The 20,539-nt window shown below is 40.2% G+C and overlaps 2 protein-coding genes and 1 non-coding gene across 5 annotated transcripts; all 3 read right to left on the bottom strand.

Moving 5' to 3' along the window:
* Positions 1-1,842: 1,842 nt before the first annotated feature.
* On the bottom strand, positions 1,843-8,338 carry LOC106752055 (serine protease 42-like). Of its 3 annotated transcripts, none has more exons than XM_014633451.1 (6): positions 8,140-8,338; positions 5,832-6,194; positions 3,865-4,167; positions 3,349-3,617; positions 3,027-3,190; positions 1,843-2,584 (listed from the first exon to the last, which is right to left on the bottom strand). In XM_014633451.1, the coding sequence occupies exons 1-6, from the start codon at positions 8,316-8,318 to the stop codon at positions 2,378-2,380; spliced, it is 1,485 nt and encodes a 494-aa protein (XP_014488937.1). In that variant the 5' UTR covers positions 8,319-8,338; the 3' UTR covers positions 1,843-2,377. The 3 variants fall into 3 exon arrangements, with proteins under 3 accessions (XP_014488937.1, XP_014488936.1, XP_014488938.1); XM_014633450.1 differs by having other exon boundaries at positions 5,796-6,194; XM_014633452.1 differs by having other exon boundaries at positions 5,796-6,194; positions 8,205-8,292.
* A 3,395-nt stretch (positions 8,339-11,733) lies between these two features.
* On the bottom strand, positions 11,734-11,805 carry Trnah-gug. Its single transcript has one exon. It is a non-coding gene; the product is annotated as a tRNA-His (tRNA).
* A 911-nt stretch (positions 11,806-12,716) lies between these two features.
* LOC106752054 (hepatocyte growth factor activator-like) lies at positions 12,717-16,057 on the bottom strand. Its single transcript, XM_014633449.1, has 6 exons — positions 15,652-16,057; positions 14,473-15,156; positions 13,706-13,865; positions 13,318-13,589; positions 13,019-13,236; positions 12,717-12,930 (listed from the first exon to the last, which is right to left on the bottom strand). The coding sequence occupies exons 1-6, from the start codon at positions 16,055-16,057 to the stop codon at positions 12,811-12,813; spliced, it is 1,860 nt and encodes a 619-aa protein (XP_014488935.1). The 3' UTR covers positions 12,717-12,810.
* Positions 16,058-20,539: the final 4,482 nt, after the last annotated feature.

Genomic DNA, 20,539 nt, shown 5'->3' on the forward strand with positions numbered 1-20,539 from the left:
ACTTCTCCTGTTTAATCGCCGTATTATTGTACGTGTACATCTAGTCTTTTTCTCTCTCTCTCTATCTGCATTTATGTCTACGTAAAACATTTTTACATGCATATTTTATATTCGACATTCCAAGGAAAACTTGCTATATGCATCGAATACTTTTTACCGATATTTTTTGTCAATACTTCGGTAGAAATGTGTGATATATGTATATATATAATTTTAATATAATAATTTATATTTATTTATATATAGGCAATGTATGACATTACAGCGAAACATGATACGTATTAAAACATACGAATTTATAAATGTAAAGAGGGTAGAGAGTGAGAAATCATAAATTATATCATTTAGGACCTGATAAATGTTTGCAGCTTTTTGCAAATATTTACCTGTTTGTATTTAGAAAATTCTATTATTTTAGGAAAATGTTAGATATATAAATAATATACATTAAATTAATTATAGATATTATATAGTTAATTGAGAGTGTAGAAAAAGAAATTTCATAATCGATCGCTCAAGACTGTCTAGATATTCTACGTAACAAATTTTGCTAAATAGTAAGCCGACATATCATTTTTCATTTCTTATTACTTTTAATAATTCTGCATATATTTAATATATTCTGCGTCAGTTATATATCTTCGCAATAGAAGCCGAATTACGTAGACGGCGTAGTCTGGAACTTTAATATAGATTCAACTTCAATATTAAATAAAATAATTTATTTCTACACTGTTTCTATATATTCCATCGATTAACGTGTAACTTGACCTGTGAACTTGTACAGGATGTCGCGTAAATTAGAGAGATCTTATACTCTCTATGGGCTCTCGCACTCACAAATAAACTTCAATATATTATACGATGTATGTTATCCTAATTATCCAAAGTGTCCAGAGAGCACAAGACACCCTGGGATCAATTTGAATGCACTCAGGACGTTCTACGATACTTCCTGGAATATCCTGGATATGTTCGGGGTGATTTCGACACGTATTGTGCTATGTGACATATTAGACATATTAAATTCTTGAAACTATTTTAAGGTGTACATTTGTATATGGCAGATATCGCAACCGTTATTAGTTTATGTGGAGATAATGAATAAAAGTATATACTTCATACGTAATAATGTGTAATTGGAATCCTTTGGACAGCGGATTAACTTTGCAATAATCAAACATGGTGCGAGTATATAAAAATCAAAAATTAAAAATAATTTTCGATAATCGATTATATCTTTAAAATTCGGAAATAATCAGTTAATGTTTGTGAAATTTTTGCGTAATCACTCAATATTTATTAAATTGTTACTAGATAATTAGTAATAATTAGTGAGGTCAGTAGACATGATACGAAAAGACTTACAATCCGGGCTTGAACAAAAATAGAATTCAAATCTTGGTAAAATTACCTGATAGAATTTAGACCCGTTATGTCAAAATTAGACCCTTTATTTGCGGCTTTATTAGTTCCGAAGTTTCTGTTAGGAACCGCCACTTTCTTTAACGATGATTCGAAGTATAGTGTCTGAGAGGAGCTTGAGAGCGGCTATTGCATAAGGAAACGCTTTTATTTTTTTCTGAAGATATGGGTTTAAAACACGTTTATTATATTTATATTAAGTTTATTACTTATAGAGAGAAAAAAGAGAAAGATTATGAACCATTTTTACGCGGTACTCGTATGTGCTCGATATTTTGTGTCCATAAAACATGCATATAACCTAACTTACCGGCTTGAACGTGGTAAATCGATATTTAGGAATAATTTGGAAGGTTGATAAAAAATTTTAAATAGAAAGAGGAGTCTGTGGTAACTTTTGGAAAAAGTACGAAAAAATAAACAACTGTTACAATTAATGTATTGCAAAAATACTTCATAAAAGAGCGAATAATATTATATTGCATAATTTATCTTCGGAAAATCGACAGCTAATCGATCAAAGATTATTACAAAAATAAGATGTGTGCGAGGGGGAGGAATTAGCGTTATATTTTATCTGATTATCTTTAATAAAAATGTATCGTTCACTTATATGTCACTTATACGTCACTTATAAAATGCCACGCATTGATTTTCGCGATGCCGTGCGGCTAACTTTCGTTACTTAAATCTACGATCACTTTTAATCTCAGTTTACGAATGCACGAGTATAGAGACATGAGGGAGGACTCGCTCTAAATCTTATCTTGTTCTTCGGAGTATTAAGCCAATGTAACGAGACTTATCGAACATCACGCTTGCTCTCACGGTCTAGAGTTGCCCGCGTAAAAACACTTTAGTGAAAGAACGTTAGCGCGATATGTGATAAGTGACTCTGAAAAGATTCGCCTGATCGACTGGCATATCGGGTGAGCGATGATTAATCGATCCTCTAAGACGGACGATACTGATAAACGGTATTGTCCAGATTGTGGAAGGCCATTTGCTCGTCGATCCACCTGCGCCCGTTAGCTATGCTGGCGTAAACGCCGGGTGTGCCATTCTCGCCGCAGCCGAGTCCCCAGGCTACGATGCCGGCTTGGACGTATCTGCTCGGATCCTCCTTCAGCGGGCATACCAGAGGACTTCCGCCGTCACCCTGCGGGCAAAGTTAAACGATCACTCCTTTGAACGCGAAAGCGCGAAGAAAATTCTTGCCGAGCGGTTATGTGGAAATTCGAGTAATATTAAATCCAGGGTTGGGAAGTAACTCGTTATTTGTAACGTTGTTACAGTGACTTTTTCTCAGTAACGATTTGGTAACGCGTTATATTATTTGGGTAACAGTAACGAATATAATCGTTAATTTTATCGTTATTTTGCACACATTATTTTTGTTTTCTTAATGAGTAACGGGTAACGGTAACGAATTATTTTTCAAAAATAACTTTCCCAGCCCTGGTTAAATCTTAAATTTCAACTTTACTTTGTTCTAAAAGTGACGATTGAAAGTATTTGCCTGACGGGAGAAAAATCTGACGGAATAATGCACACTTCGTGCATTAATGAGAGTCTCTCTAGAGGAAGTGTTTCAAATTTACCTTGCAAGTGTCCTTCCCTAGTTCTCCACCCGCGCAGATGAAACTCTTGTCCAGAACGAAGTATTTTCCTAGCCTGGTAGTGCGCAAGGTGTCCTGGCAGGTGTTGTGAGGAACCACAGGGACATCCACCTTCTTCAAGATCACCTGGTAACGTCCTTCTTTGCCTGTAATTAGATGTAATTACGTGAAACCATGCTGTATCAGCCCGGGGCAATCTAAATTCAGCTCGAACTTTATTTGTATTATTGATACGGTACGTTGCGTTTCGAAGGGCTCTTTTAATCGCTAACGTTAACTTCTTCATTACTTCATGCTCTCTTACCGAAGACGTCTTTGCCCCATCCGCTGGCGAAACACCTCGACCCGTCAAAGATCGCGTTCGTTTCCGGTAGGCATACGATGTCCACGTTCTCCTTAAATTCTACCGGTTCCTTCAGGATCAGGATCGCGTAATCGTTGAAGAGTGCACCGGAATGGAACTTCTCGTGAACCACGACCTTCTCGACATCGCGATCCTGATGCGGGAAAATCTCGCTCCTCGTCATCGTGTCCCATTCTCCGGCGCGGACTTTCAGCTCGTGCGGCTGCTTCCTGTACCGATCGATTGTAACGCATCGTCCAGTTAAAAAAAGAAAGCGAAAGCGCGATGTCTGTAACGTTCTTTTTTCTGTTCTCCGCGGTGAATATAGTGTGTCCCAAAATCAACGTATGTCCTCAATATAACGGAAATTGCTCAGAATGCCTCAAAGAATCTGTCATGCTAAAGACGTTGATTCTGGGACACCGTGTATATTTCTACCGTAAATTACATTTATCCGTGAGTAATAAACCGACTGACCCATTGACGCAGTGAGCCGCGGTAAGAACGGCCTTTTGATGAATGAGGGCACCTCCGCACTGATAGACGTTCAATTTCTGGCCGTTGGTGCCGATAGGTTCCTCCTTCAAGATAGCCACCATCCAGGGAAACTCGCCAAACTGCGCCTCATTGTCGGACTCACCGGTGATTCTGAAGCCCACCCCTTCAGGATGTCGTTGTCCACATCCGATTCTCTCGATTGGAGGTGGCAGAATCGGCGTCTCCACCATATCTGGCGGCTTGCAGCAAACGTCCAAGTAGTTCTCACATGGTCCGAGAGCTCTAAATACATTCAATCAACGATAATAGTAACGTCAGAATAATTATTCCAGATAAATATTATTCCATAATAAAATTTCCAGACTTTCCCTTGTGAAAGATATGTGAAAAAGAATGTTTAAAAGATGTCTAGAAAACCGACGATACATTTCGGCAATTAAATCCACGAAGATATTTTAAACGGCGCTTTTTTTCCTTTCTTTAATAAATCGTATCGTAATATCATATAAACTCATTCAGAAATGTTATCGATGTGGATAATTATCTGCTATTCGCTCGACTTAATCGTTCATCGAGTGGTAACACCATTCATGTGAGATACACACACATACAATCGCACGTGCGGAGAACAACTGGAATATTGGCGCATATTAGCAGCTCCAGGGGAACCTGTTTTTCCAAAGATAAGATCTCATGCGACGTAGAGAAAAGGCATGCTCGAAACAACCAGCCAATTAGGTGGAAACCGCATTTCGCAATCTCCGTCGTAATAATCGGGTCTGATCGACCTGACAAATCGGAGCGTCTTTACACATACGCATGCAGATTCAGCCAGGCACGGAGAATAAAGCTTTGAACGAAAGCTTGAGTCGTGAATTGCATATTCTCGGCAAATATGGATTCCGGTCTCTTGGGAATGCAGGTTGCACTATTCTGATTCAAGAATGTGCCAATTAGTACAATTAAAATTATTCAGACGCGTGATTATACGTGTAATAATAGGAACGACACTCGCTGGAGAACACATTGTAGCGATGATGTCCTCGATAAGCGGCAACAATGACGCTTTTTCACGCGAAATACGTCTAATTGCATCGCCATTTATGAGTGTACGGTATTATGCCGAGCTGTGCGCACAACAAAGGAAAGGCAGCCGGCTCCTAGTTGGGCAACAGTAACACGGCAACTTCCGCTCTCCTGGCACACGATCATTCTCCATGTCTGACTCAAACCACAACTGACCACATTTGACACGTTGCGGTCGCACGCGACGACATTCCTCGCGCGAGGATTTCGATCGAATGTCAAACGACGGTCGTATCTATCTCTCGTAACTCTTATTAATTCTCGCGAAAAATATTTTAAATAAAAAAACAAATACGCGAAGATCAGGCGGGGAAGAACGAGAGGGCTGCGTCATCGTCACGTGTGGTCGCACACGAAGCCAAAGGCCTTGTCTTCAATCTTGCTTTTATCATTAGGCTTTAAGTTATAAGCAAAGTCGTAAGCTATAATCCTTGATATATTCAATCAAATAATTCAGAATACTTGCTTAAGCAGTGAGAAAACCAACCAATCACAGTCGAGAGTTATTCTCCGTCGTTTGAAGAATTATTGACTGCGACTGGTCAATTTCCTTACTGCGTACGTCTTAAATGGGAATTATCGATTTCCTTTACGTCTCATGGCTCACGGATTAGAGGAAGTTTCAAGTCGGATATGACGTCACTTAACGCTTAAGTTTACGTACTCTTAAAGCGAGGTTGTAGGCAAGGCCGAAATCATTGTTAAATCGTCAACCTCCATCTTACCATTAGGGGAGCGGGCGGAAATTTTGCGGCATGCCGTGGACAACACATCGCCGTCCGGAAGTCCGGAAGAGACTCCGATCTTTGGTAGATTGCACTTACCCCTGGGAGCGCTCATCGTTACCACCAAAACCGGACCTGATATCGATGATGTTCTGTCCCGACGTCACGATGGTGCCATCCTGGCACTGATAATAAGGCACGCACTCGCAGTCGGCCGGTTTCGGGGACTGCTTATTGTCCTTGCCAAGGATCAGCCCGCTGGAGGTGGTAGTGGCGGGAGGGGTAACGTTCCCGAAAACGTCCTTGATGAAGCTGTCGAGGTCGCCGCCGATCTGAGGCACCGACTGCGGGGTTGTCGAGCTGCTACCGAAAGCTTGGTTAACGAGGCTGTTTAAGTCGCCTGAGTTCTGTTGCTGCGGCATCGCCAAGCCCAGGCCGAGCAAGGCCAACGTGGAAACCAGTCGCCACATGGTCACGGATCCGATGATTCTAGTATGCCTACGAGGTGAACGAGAGGAGCCGTAATTACACGTATACAAAGCAATGTCACGAGGACGATCGTCGCTTGCTCGCTCGTTGGAACGGTCTTACGGCCGCTAACGACGTGCGAGCCGAGAAACCTTGCTGAACGCGTCCTCCCGCTGACGAGACGACAGGTATTTTCTTTTTCGAGACTATATATAGCGATGATTGGAGGATCGCGCCGAGAACAACTGCTGGCTAGGATTCAGTAACCGGCGAAGCCTTCATTCGCTTGTATTTGTGAGCGAACGTTGCGGCGTGAGAGACAATAATTCATTCGCTTCGACGATCCCGCTGTTATTGAGAGAATAATGTCGATGACGGTGCATGAGGCGCCGCATAGAAAAAAATATTCGTCGGGTCCCACGAAATATCAGCCCGCGAGTCTGACGAAAATCTGCAATAATAATATTCGCAAATATTGTTGCTCGTTATTTCCTCGTTGCTTCCTCGAAAAGAAAGAGAGATTAGATTCCGAAGTTGTAATAACCATGAGATGGAATGGTAAATTAGAACTTCATGCTCGTATTATCTCGATAATAATTTTCCTGCCGCTCGGGGTTCCCCTGGTTTATCGGAATACGAGATACACATTAGGAATGTAAAACGTAGTAGCGTGCATGATGTCATAATAATAGCAATTAAATCCGCGATAACCGCGACTTGTAGAAAAAAATAGGAATTTTTATCTGGAAATCCGTGAGGAAATAACGACGTCAGAAATTGTTTGCCGTGTTTAATAGATCTGTTCTTTTTCGCTGAATTGGCCGTACTAGCTTACATTAGTTCTCTTCTGCTTTTTCTTCCACCAAGTTTTATATAACTTATATATATACTTTTTTTAAGTTATATAAGTGTTCCTTGAGATTAATGTCTCATTTTTAACCTTCTATTTTCAATGAAAAACTGCTGTGATATTAAAAACTAATAAGGATATTATAGAAAAATTTCAGAATTTTTAACATTTCGTTTCGGAGATACAACTATAGGAAATTTATAGTAACGCCTGCGTTATGAGTATGTAAATATATACGTATTTAAATATTTATATACTACTTTTTATTATGTAAACACCTTTATTAGCTCAACTGACGTATAAATAAAGCATTAATAAGACAAATAAGAAATAAATATTATCTCCGTGTATGTAATATTGTGTATATATTTGTTTTAATTTCGCTCAAAATTAACATTTGTTACTTAGATGATTCAATAAAGTTATACGAAAAATTTCTTTCAACAAATAATAATAAACTTACGAAATGATTAATATGAATTATATTACTGAAAATCCGGCATTCTACGGCGAACTGCCTTAAAAGTGTGCGATATACGTGGATTGCGACAATTCAACTGCACAATTACCCAGGATATGCTCGAGGATTTCCTCGCGCAATTAGTATTATCTCCAAGACTCTTCGGCAATAAAGGTGCAAGCGAGCATGTGTCATCGAATGGAACTATTTTCTAAAATTTATCTATGCATACATAATCATACTCCGATACTCCTGAACGTTTAAATGAAAATACATGATAGTTCGCAATTCCATCCGACCGTTTAACCGTTCTGCCGCGTAAGTTCCGTCGATAGTATGCTGGCACGTTATATAACCGTCTCGATCGTAAGATGTCAGATTCATCCGAAATTGCCCGGCATCGACCTTCCGTCGGGTGACGTTATCGCAAACCAGTATCGTCAGTCTGAATTCAGCCAGCCGGTATTGACTGCTAACTTCGAATAACCCGTGCCACGCGAACCGCCAAAGAAATCAGAAATGTTTCCTATCGTAAGACGTTAGCGGAAAAATCTCACAAAGTAGAAAATAATTCATAAAATCACACTGTTTAATGTCTCACACGACGTGACGTTGAGAACTTTGACAGCGTATTCAGTAGTCGATATTGTATTATTATCGAGTACCTACGAAGCTCGCCGATACCCGAATGAATCTGCGATTCCAGCACGGAATCCGAAGTGGAACTCACCAGAGAGACGGAGGACACTAAGGACACCGCACGACGAGCACCTTCCACTTGGAGCGGTGACGCGCGTCTAATGTGATCCTGAGCGGTGAACCGTGAGCGGATTCCTCTGTACATCTATAGGATCCCTACTCCGAGCATTTATCACGAGCTCCCCCACCTTCTCGAGATGTCGATTAAATCGTTACCACACCGAGTAGAGACTTGGAGAACCGGCATTTCTCGTCCATGCATTGGCTCCGGGTTTTCCAGAAGTTCCAATGGAAGGTACAACACGCACGGTCTCCGTTCCTGTGACGTACCAACTTCACCTTCCCCGTTTCCTCTTGAATATCCGCTGTCCCGATTGGCTCCGGGCCAGGCGAACCCTTTCAGGCGGCCCCGTTCTCCAGGTGACAGGGAATTCCCCGAGACTCACAAACGATCGACTCTTTCCTTTTTACGAAAGTCGACACCGTGACGTGACTGTGACGTGAGAGCAATTCAGCGATAATTGCCGATGAATGAATAAGTAAACAGAAATTCGTGAAGAGAATTTGACCGATCCATTCATCGGCATTCGTTTCAACTAATCTTGTTCGGCCAAGCGAAGTTCCATGGATCCGATCGTTCTTTTTGTTCCATGAAGCAACCCGATTCTATGAACTGAACATTGGGAATCGTTTAAGAGTTCTCGACGAATGATTGCGACGTTATTTAACGCGACTCGCATACATTCATCACGACCAGTACGTAATGATTTTTGGTGTTAAGGTCAAGATGATAATGTCCAGACATGTGAGCATTCTTACGACAGCCCGTTCGCCGTGATATTTCGCCGTGATTCTCATTTTCACTGGGACGAGAGAAAGAGAGAGGAGATGTTACATCATATTAATTTAAGACTACAAAGAAATTGATCGGGGGTCAATGAAATTTACATAATCTATATATAAATGATTTGCATCATCACACCTAGCGTATATATTAACTTGTGCCTGTCTGCCAACAGGCTTCGTTTTATTTCTCCTGGGAGGGAGAGGATAGTAGAGATATAAAAATAAAACTATAATACAAATGGATTATAGAATCAAAGCCCAAGTGACGCGTCATTAATATTAATGTCGTGTGATTTATGACACATTTTTACTTATTATATTACTCATCTGCTGTAACTCAGTTGGAATCTTCACTGGACAAGAGAACTTATAGTAAGCGCTTATATCTGGAATTTTTAATTTTACATGAGAATATTTTAAATAAAACATTACATCAGGTTTCAGACAAAAGGTTTAATTCGATTTTCAATAAATGTCGTTATGTACATATAATACAGGGAATAATAGTTCCAGAATATTGGCAGAAAATCGTTGAAGAACAACAATTATTATTGAATTAATGAATAATTTGTTTTCATTGAGGCAAAATTTGTTTACAAATCGAACTGACTTTTTTGACTGACCCAATACCATGTGATGCGCAATTTTAATTAAAAAAATATAAATATACACTGTGTGTATTGCAATATTAAAAGTCCGTCGAAGGACAATCGATTTGTTCGATATCTCGTTAAAAGAAAAAATGCATAAATGCATAAAAGAAAAAATGTATAAAAATGTATAACTATATAATAAAATGAAAATAGGTCAGTCGACTAAGACATTGTCGCGTGCTTCACTTAATAGTCATTGATGACGCACGTCGATACAGGAAGATTGTTGAGATTGTTATGCTTCAACGCTGCACGTAATTCAGGTGACGTATAATCGGTCGACAGGTATTGTCCACAGGTGTTGCAATAGCGTTTCCATTCAGCGCTGTCTAATCGGAAATAGCAATTACCATTTCATCGAACGCGAAAAGCACGAATTACGCTATTTTATCATTTCGCTCGCGTCGAACGCAGCATCTTACAGAAAAATAATCGAGATTTATTTCACAAGGTTAGGAACGTCTAAATCTTCGGAAGGAGAAACTGGTTTTGCCGTTGGTAATATAATCCTTTTTATTTCTTTTCATTCGTATCTTTCTTCTTCTTTTTAAATACGATCTGAATAAAAACCAATATCTCGCCAATAAATATCTTTCCAGTAAAATTTATCCTCGCCAATAAAATTGGTTGAACATATTCATTTGGAACTATCATTTTTGCACACTATAGAATCTTCTTGAGAGAGATTATTTAAAAGTACAGATTAAGTATCTTTGAGTAAAAGAATTTTTAAACTAATATATACATACACAAGAATATTTCGTAACAACGCGCGAAACAAGTTCTTTTATTTGCACAATTTTTCCATTTTTCACATAATTATGTGAGAGAGTAATCGCTATTAATCTTTAACAGGAAGTCATGAATACGCCGTACGTAACTTAATTAGACAATTATCTTCACATCAAAATGTTAATAATGTTGTTTTATGCCGGCTCTCTTTCGTATAAACGCATATCTACATTCCAATATATTTGAAGCGCGCAATTTGATTTCGTGACGTTGACGCATTGCTCACTGATGGAATTAGTCTTTTGCGGAAATGATCTTAAGGCTCATATTAGGATAAATCTTCCGAGTCTATACAAAAAGAAATTTGTAACGAAAATATGTATAAAATCCTAGAATAGAACTTCCATATACATATATATACATATATAAAATTTTATCAAATTTAATTGTCGATGAAATAACATTGTTCACTATTTGCGTGCGATTACTTTAGCAAAATCTACAAGTTTAATATGTTCTGTACTATGTGTGCCGTTTTCTCCACGTGCTGACCTCGACATCTTCACGTCGAGCGATATTTTTGTCATTAAGAGATAAAATACATTAAAATAATTTGTCTTATCACTCATTCGTACTCTTTTATCATGTTTGGAGCACTTTTAAAGCTATGAGCTATGAGCTATGAGCCAATTTCGATACATGGTATTGCCGTGTGAATATTAGAAAAATGTTAGAAAAAAATGTCAGAAACTTGGGTATCGAAAATGCTAAATTTAAAACAAAACAGGTAACAATATTTTGTAAGAATCGGCCCAACAAGCTATACTTATGTTTAGATTGTTTCAATCAAATATATCGCACCATTCGATTATAAATGCAAAATGTTCCAAAAAGTTATATTTCGTTTGTTTCATAATAAACTATAATTTTTTAAGTATATTCTATTTTATTTTACAATATCTTGTTTATTATTTTTCAATTTTTTAAATTTTGAAATAAATTATGTTTTGTTCCATCGCGCATTTTATATCTTCAACATTGAATTTTCATAATAAATAACCGTTCGATTTATAAAAAAATCATAAACCAAATAATTATAATATATTTATCATTAAGCTGCACGCTGTATAACATTTTCGGTACACACGATGTGAAAGTTGCGTATAAACGATCCGAAACGAAACATGTTGATGAATTTGTATATACTGAATGACAACAATTTTTTAATTAAAAAAGTATTAAAAATATTCGAATCTACGCGTATTATAGCTAAGAAAAAATAATACGGTAGAAAAAAAAATCTCCCACCGTGACAATGTGCTTTCACATTGCCGTGACCAGGATTCGAACCTGGGTTACTACGGCCACAACGTAGGGTCCTAACCACTAGACGATCACGGCTACTGGAAGAGATGTCTGGAGAGACGAGAATTTAACACAAGTTTGGTCTCCATTTTCTTTTTCTTTTAATGAACCACAGATATTCACACTAAATTTCATATAATTGTTAATAATTTTCTTTTCTTTTCTAATTTATCGCGTGTTAAATACTTTTTGCTTCTTTATAATTTAAATAACTAAATAATAGGCTAAATAGTAATATACAATTTTTTTATTAAATATCGCTATGACTTAATATGTTTCCCTCTTGGTTACATCTTTGCTGGATGCAGAAAGTATTCAATTCACGCCCTACGACAAGGCGTTACTCCGTGCGCCGGAATATAAAGTCGATAACAGGCTATCAATAATTTAAGTACATATTGATCGATCATAACCGTGACAAATGGTGTCGCAATATCGTTCCTATTGCCGTATCGCGGTCGTCATTAATTCGCGATGAAATCACGCCAGGTTGTGAAAATAAAGGCAGGTATTAACGCCGAGAGAGAATTCATACTTTTTCCATGTAAATATAATCGACGTATGAACAAAAATTGATATATAACTAAAACTCCTTTCCCATTTCATTCATATTCCTTCCAACAATGAAATAAATTAAATATGATAAAAAAAAGAATAACTGTCCGTAATATTTATTCGTGGGAATATGTACAAAGTATTCACTCTGGTAAATAGAACAACGATGTATCTGGCCTTCGAACCTTTCCAGCGCGCATTATCATACTGCGATAAATTTTATTATGCGATTATGAAATCGTTGGAGAAGGGTAAAAGAAGAAGAACGATCGGATAATGCCGGAAGGCGATTACAACGCTATTATCTATTGCACGGTCCAAATATTTCACTAAATAAGGAGCGGTTTTATTCGAATATTTTATTCTTATCATATATATAATCATCACTTCATACATATACATGGTAAATAATTTACGCAAGCGATATTGCACAAGACACACATGGCAGTAGTTGAATTAAGAATAACATTATGCAGAGTTATTACATCACTGCACCCCGTAAGTCGCGAGCTGCTTGTCTATCCATTGACGGTGCTGCGACACGCTGGCGTAGACCGCGGGCACATCAGAGGCGCCACAACCGATGCCCCACGACACGATGCCAGCCTGAAACGGACGTTGATTCATCAAAGCTACCTGGTATCGTCCTTCATGTAATAATATTACGAATAACAATATATAATCCGACTTATACCTGGAAGAATCGCCCCGTAGCAGTCTGGCAGGCCAAAGGTCCGCCGCCATCGCCGCGACACGTGTCTCTATTCGCTTCACCTCCCGCGCAGATGAACGATCCGTGCAGCTGGAAGTATTGGCCCAACTTCGTGCTTCGCAAACGCGTCTGGCACTCGGTGCGATCGACGATGGGCACGCCGACTTGCCGCAATTCCGCTTGGTATTTCCCTTCAACTCCTGAAAAGTAGGGGGAAAGACGGCTTTGTTTTCCCCTCGAAACTTTGAAACTATACGAGGAAGGTTCGACGGAGGACTCACCGGGGGAACCGCCACCCCATCCTGTTCCGTAGCACCTGGTGCCGGCCGCGAAGACCATACCTTGTTCGGGCAGACAAATCGGCAGGACGTTCGCTCTGTAAACGACCGCTTCCTCCAGGACGAGGACAGCTACGTCGTGGAAGAGTCCGCCGCTGTAGTAGGTGGGATGCGTGATTATCTCGAGGATATTCGCTTCCTGAGCAGGCAGCGGTGGAGCGTTGTCGCTTGGGTTCCACTGACCGAACCGCGCCACTAGATTCTCAGGTTTCTGACTGCGGAAGATTCAGACAGAGAGAGGAGCTGCTGATCCTTCCTCCCTTCTTTTCTCTCGAACTCGGTACCGCGCGCGCCGGAGAGGGAACTCCGCGTTTTCAGTCTTTATACGTACTTTACAACGCAATGCGCGGCAGTGAGGACCGCCCTGTGGTTGATCATCGAGGCGCCGCACTGGAAGGCGGGAGGCTCGCTCGCGGATTTGGTCAGAAGCGCAACCATCCACGGGAACTCGGCGAAGTAGGTCTTCTCGGAGTCGGCGGGGAAAGACCGCACTGTGGGAATCGACGGCTGTTATCGGGATTATTCGAACGAGGTGCGACGTGAGAATCTCGGAGTCGGTCTCTGCAGAGGCTTAAATCGGATAGCATCGGCTGCAGTTTGTACTCCGACCAGACGGTACCGGCTTCGAGTTCCCTTCGGGAGAGACCCAAACGCGAATAGCTAAGGTTTACTCTCGGCTTAAGCCGGTTATACAATAAATCGTACGTCGCTGCCGGGTGCTCGGAATTTAGCGTTCAGCAACGGGAGAGATATCCTTTGGTACACGAAAGACTTAGAATGCATAGGAAGAGTAAAATTGTCAAAAAGAAGAGGAGGAAGAAAAATCTCCCCTTATCTCAGGCAGCGCATAGGCTGTGCCCGAAGACACTCGCTGACCTACAAAATAGGTCAATATTCTTCGGGTACTTGTTACCCAGAATACCGATTCGAATCCGAACGAATGCAGCACCGACGAGAGAACTCGTTGTCGAAAAAAGAATTCTCTCATCGGGTTCCGATATCCGATATATAATTTATTGTACAACAACGTCTCGAGCCAAGAACAACGCTTATCCCCGACGCGGCTGCAGCAGCTTCGAATCGTCGAATCGCACTTACAGGGCGCGTAACTGGTGTCCCGTACGCCGCAGATCGTCTGCGAGAGCTGGTTGGGCGCACCGTTCGCGACGAAGCGCTCGGGCGACGACAGGAAGGTTTCGCCGCTGCGAAGGATCTGAAAATCGATCCCCGTGGAGCGACAGCACACCTGGTCCGCGGACGGGCACGAGGTGAACCTTGGGTCGATTATACCCAGGCCGTCGGGGCTGACCACGTTGTCCTCCGAGCACATCCAGGTCCTGACGCAGTAGCAGGCCTGCCCTGTGCCCGAGTTCTTCAGCGGGCCCAGGACTTCCACGCTGGACGAGCCGGCGTTCGGGCAAAGTGGTTCGCTCGTTAAGCTCCTCGAGCAGAGGTCGGTCTGCGACAGGGGGAACCTGGGGTCTATCGCGCCGCTACCGACGAAGATTCCGCAGGTGATGCACTGAATGGTGTTGCCGCACACGAAGCAGAACTGGATGTGTCCGGGCGGTAAAGTGGGGGTGGTGGTCGTCGTCGTGGGTGCGGCAGTCATCGAGGTCGAAGGTGGTTGCGTCGTGGTCGCCAGTATCCTGCAGCAGACCTGGCCGATGCCGGGGCACAGGCCGAATCGTGGGTCTATTACACCCTCCCCGGAAATGGTGACTATTCCGCTGGGATCGCACAGCGATATCTGCACGCAGATGCAATTCAGATTCGGAGGCCCGGTCGGCCGCATTGTGGTCGTAGTGGTGGTGGTAGGAGTGGTGGGACCTCTCGTTGTCGTTGTTGTCGTCGGCGTCGTGATATTCATGATATTCGGCAGGTAACAACAGACGTCGAATGCTCCGGGGCATATCCGGGAACTGCAACGGGACCGTCGTTATTAATTGTACACGAAAAGAAAGTATCGGTTGAAATTTCATAACAACACAGGAAAAAAGAAAGAAGCTCTCACAGGTAAAAATTCGCTGTCTCTATGATACAATTTAATTCGAGAGATTAGATTAGTTAGAAATCGAGTGAATTTAGCTAATTTTACGGGAGTTCGAAGTTCGGTTCCCTTCAACCAAAACGCGTTTGTTCCTTTTTGTCACGCACATTGCAAGACATCCTGGAAAACTGACCCCGTCGACGTCGATCAACGAACCGAGCGCGGAGCTCACATTCGGACTCGGAATGCGGATCAATCATTAAATTTTAACGGTCGACCAACTCACCGGACATCGATCACCCCCATGCCGTCGGTGATGATGGTCTGATTAGCGTTGCACAGGTAAAACGGCACGCAGATGCAGGGCCTGCTGGTCATGGTGGGTGCGGTGGGCATGGTAGGTGCGGTGGGCATGGTGGGTGCGGTGGGCATGGTGGGTGCGGTGGGCATGGTGGGTGCGGTGGACATGGTGGTTGTCGTGATCTTCTCCAGCTTCTGAATCTGCAGCTTGTGCTTGAGCAGATGCAAGAAGAACAGAGACGGCGACCTGACGAGAGACGTCACATCTCGCGGGCGATTTTCTTGTCGAGTCGGTCTCTCGATCCGATCGCCGCGGTACGCGCTTTCCGAAAACGCGACGGCGAGCGTCAACGCGACGGCGACGTTAAGCAGCACGAATAACCGCAGCGGCATGACCAGTCGTTATTATCTGACGGCTCGCAGGTCTATTGAGCGATTTTTAGCACGAGCGCACGTTTATGTACGCAGGATGTGCCGGTGTTCCCCTGTTTACGAGGAAAGAGATCCAGATACGAGGCTAATAGCGTATCCTTTGTTACAGTGACCAATTTTTCGAAGGTAACGTAATACAATAGTAACGTGTCGCGCTCTTCGTACCGACGTGTGTTTAAAAGCGAGGTAAAGAGGCGGCGCAAGTTGCCGGACTTCTTATAATATACAATAGTACATTCATAATTTCATATACGGCAGGTGAAACTGATTGTAATATATCGCAATATTATACGTACTTTCAATATGTTACAGTTATAGACGCATCAAATTCAGATTAGGTACATATATATATATACTATAAATAATTATTCATCTTACAACTCCTTTCTATACGATCAAATATTAATTTTGTATTTAAATAAAATTGCTACATCACAACGCGAACCGACTATTCATTCAAGTGGTCAAATACAAAGAGCGACCTACTTACACGGCAGCTGTCGCATCAGAGGTGATAATCACTAAACATTTTTACGCACATATATCATCGGGTTGACATTGGATAACTCTCTGAATTAGACAATAGAAACACGTACCACTTCATCGTTGATAGTGCTAATAACAGTTTATGTAACAATTCGCTTAACATTTGTTAATATACATCAACTTTTAGTATCGTAAATTGCAAGATATAGAGAATGTTTCTTCTATTCTCTTTAAAAGAAAACAATATTTTCTCTCTATTCTTCAGGAAAGAGTTCTGAGAATAAATAATTCATAAAATATCAATCAATAATGTAACGTCTCAGAAAAGAACTCAATCAAGTCTAATGAATCCTGATAGTATGCGGAGGGTTCGCTTGTGGGAACAGGCAAAATTGTTCCGATTTCTGTACTGGTTGGAAAATAGCAAAAACTCGCGTAAAAATAGGTCGTCGCCGAGTGAAACATCAGATCGGTTTTTTCCTATGTATACATTATGCAGAAAGCACAGATTCCGTGAAATATCTAGTCACGCAATATTTAACGATTTATTGCCGACCCGTGTACCGGAGCAGAAAGTGTTACGTGCAGATTGTTGATAAATTCAGCGTTGTCTCGGATAACACACCGCTATCGAATGGAACTCCCCTTGAAAACGACTTGCATGTGCGTACAGGTAAATAAAATGCCCAATGGGAATGCAGACATTTCTTCTATTAATCATTATTGAACATAATACATTTTTTGCGTACATTTAAATAACGTGATATATTAATATCGTTAATAGCACTTAATTAGTTGATACAAAAAATTGAAACAGCGAGATGATTATGATTATTATTATTATGGCTGAATCAGAATGTGTAATCTTAAAATGTAAAAGTGTACGAGGAAGATACGTCCAGAGTGCACAAGATTAATTCCGAATAAGCGGATTTATAACAAAATAAAAATCCGAAGTGTTTGATCGACACGAGCTACCAAACTTGTATTCTGAATTTACAAAACAGCGTTTGTCCTGCGTAAAATTAAATCGATTGGATTTAACGGGCCCGCGAACGAGGTCGCGCAAGCGAGCAAGCCTCGACGGTACTCGAAGGCTAATTACGGCAAAATAAATATTTGTACAATTTCGTAAAATGTGCAAACTGAACGTTAGATCATTAGACGTGTGTCGGAATGAGATTCGCTTGCTACGGACTTTTTTTTCCAAATTCTTGTCTATGTATATGCAATTGCAATGTGTATGTAATGTTCTTACGTGAGACTACAATAGTTATCACCTGCTGCTCTTTCAGAATGTGACTCGGCGGTTTCGCATTACCATAACGTCACCTCGCGTTACATTATGAATCATGCGATATATATTACGACGGGCGTCGTAGGAACGGCGAAATTCTAAACTTTGGCTACGTGTGCGATTCAAGCACGAAACGCGGCTTCTTATTAATGTGAGAACGTATACTCGCATCATTATAAATGTTACGTCTTGGAAATCTAATTTATTTATATATCACGTATTATATCAATCTTCGTCGTTTTCGAGTAACTATATAGTAAGAATGCACGTAGAAACACTACATGTCTATGTGTCACTTTGATAACATCATAGAAATTTAATTTAGCACGTTACCATTAATTATAACATTTCGTAACAGGAACTCGCAATATTCTTACGTACTACATAACATCTCAAAAATGACGATACAAAATTAGAAATATTTACTGTACACAATCCTTCGTAATATCTTAATATTTTATATATATATTTATATCAATTTTCTTGCTTCCCTTGCTTTTTTCCATCTCTTAAGAAATCTTTCAAACATTTCAATTCCCGGAAATCCGCCATTCTGTATCAGATGATACATTGACCGATTAAATTCTTATCAGTGTGATACTACGGAAGACGACATTAGACGAATTTTGAATAAAATGTCATTTCGTAAATTGCGTGATACAAAAGAATATTTGAGGACTTCTAGTCGTATATAGATATGTGCACGTCTTTAAAACTGCAATACTGACTCCTCAAATATTTTCTTATAAATACAGATCTTTTGCTATTCTCATAATTCTGCGCCTTAAATACCATCACCAAGCAGTAAATCGTCTAAAATTGGCCGTAGAATTATATAAAAATATGAGATGAGCTAGATAAACTAAACATATGCAACCACTCTAATATAATTATATCAAAATTATCCTTACGATAATCAATTGTACAATTATACGAACGAAACTATCTTTACTGCTATTAAAACCGGTAAAAAAATTGACTTTTAATTCTTTCGAGGATCGAAATGTTTCAAAGACTAACACTAACTACTCGTGATGTAACCTATAAATAGTACAAGAGTAAATTTTAAAGATATCTAAGTATATTGACTATTCTCGTTTTGATTCAAGTATCCACAATTCTTATTTCATAAGAAATTAAACTGGCGGCGTACAGCACCGAATTAAATTAACTTATATTTAGCTTATTTGGTTGTTTTACATCTTGATACTATAAATGAGTAACGAAAAATAAAAGGCCTCTTCCATTTAATCTTTACCAGTACTAATTCTCATCTGTAACAGTAACTCAAACACTTCTGACAAAACTTCTGGTTGATCACCCACTTCGGCACACCATAAAGCTTCATTAAAAAAAAAAAAAAGAAAAAAAAAAGAGAAAAGTAAACGTCACGCTTTCTCAACAAAATTTGTGGTTCTTACATATGTACTTCGATAAACTTCTTAGAACAACAACTAGAAACATTATATTTTTTTTTTATAAGTGTACAGTGCGGTAACTTGACATATCTTTTAAAAACAAAAATATACAAAAATAGATTGATCTGTTTACGCTTCACAGTCAACTAATACAATGTTCTTTGTACTCGAGGTCTTCGTACACTCGTTTGCAAAACTGTTGGAACACTTTTTTTCTGATCAAGTTGAGAGAGCATCAAATGGTCTCGATTGCAAACCATCGCTCACGAGTTTCCGTAGTAATCCGTTACGACGGATCATAAGTGACGATATTCGAAACAACACCTGTAATGGAGGATTCAAAAGAAAAAAAAAATGTTGGTGTCTTTATTACATTTTTATCTCCCTGATAAAAGTATAATAAAGAAACAATATCTACATCATAAATTGTCAGTTAAGTTCTTGTCATAACGCCTTACAAGCTCGTAAGCAATGGCTCGCAATTATGACTGTTTGATGCGTTCCAAACTTGGCAGAAAGTTAACTTGGTCGAACCGTTCGTCAATCGAGTCTACAGTGTATTAAAGACGAAAGAAAAACGTGTCCTGTCGCGAATATTGGGAGAACGTCGAAAAGAAGCGCGGACTGAAAACAGGCGTTCGCTTTCCGCGAACTGTCGAATTCGCGAAACGAGAGTCAACGATGTAATAAACACGGACGCGGGCTCAGATGCTATTGTTTCGACGACCTTGACCGAATCGCGGTAAGGCTGACAGGCACAGCTCAACTACACGTCGTGTCCGATGTTCTCCGAACATGCCAATATGTACAATACGCGAGTTTGAAAACCGTCCGTTTCGCATTAATGGAGATGTACTGGAATAAAAATGATTTCGGAAATATACTTAGACATGTGTAAAATCTTCGATGAAGTACGATCATTTGAGATATTGTTACAGATTTGTGTGATTATAGAAGGCACAAAATTTTTTTCACGACGAGGACACGCTTGTACAAACAGAAACTAACATTAGAATAATTGTAAGCACATACAAAATTTACACAATCTCGCGAACATCATGTTCAACTAACTTTCATTCAACGAGAACGTTCAATCAAACGATTATCATTCTCTCGCTACTAGTCTGAGGGACGTTCGACAACGGTCGATATGCTTCCTTTTTGGCTACAAACAAAATATGGATTTCAAAGCTCGTCTTAAAAATCTGCGGATGAGAAATGCGCATCGTGTAATATCACAAA

This window comes from Dinoponera quadriceps, unplaced genomic scaffold, assembly GCF_001313825.1.
Source record: "Dinoponera quadriceps isolate SergipeBrazil2010 unplaced genomic scaffold, ASM131382v1 scaffold424, whole genome shotgun sequence".
Taxonomy (NCBI): Eukaryota; Metazoa; Arthropoda; class Insecta; order Hymenoptera; family Formicidae; genus Dinoponera; species Dinoponera quadriceps.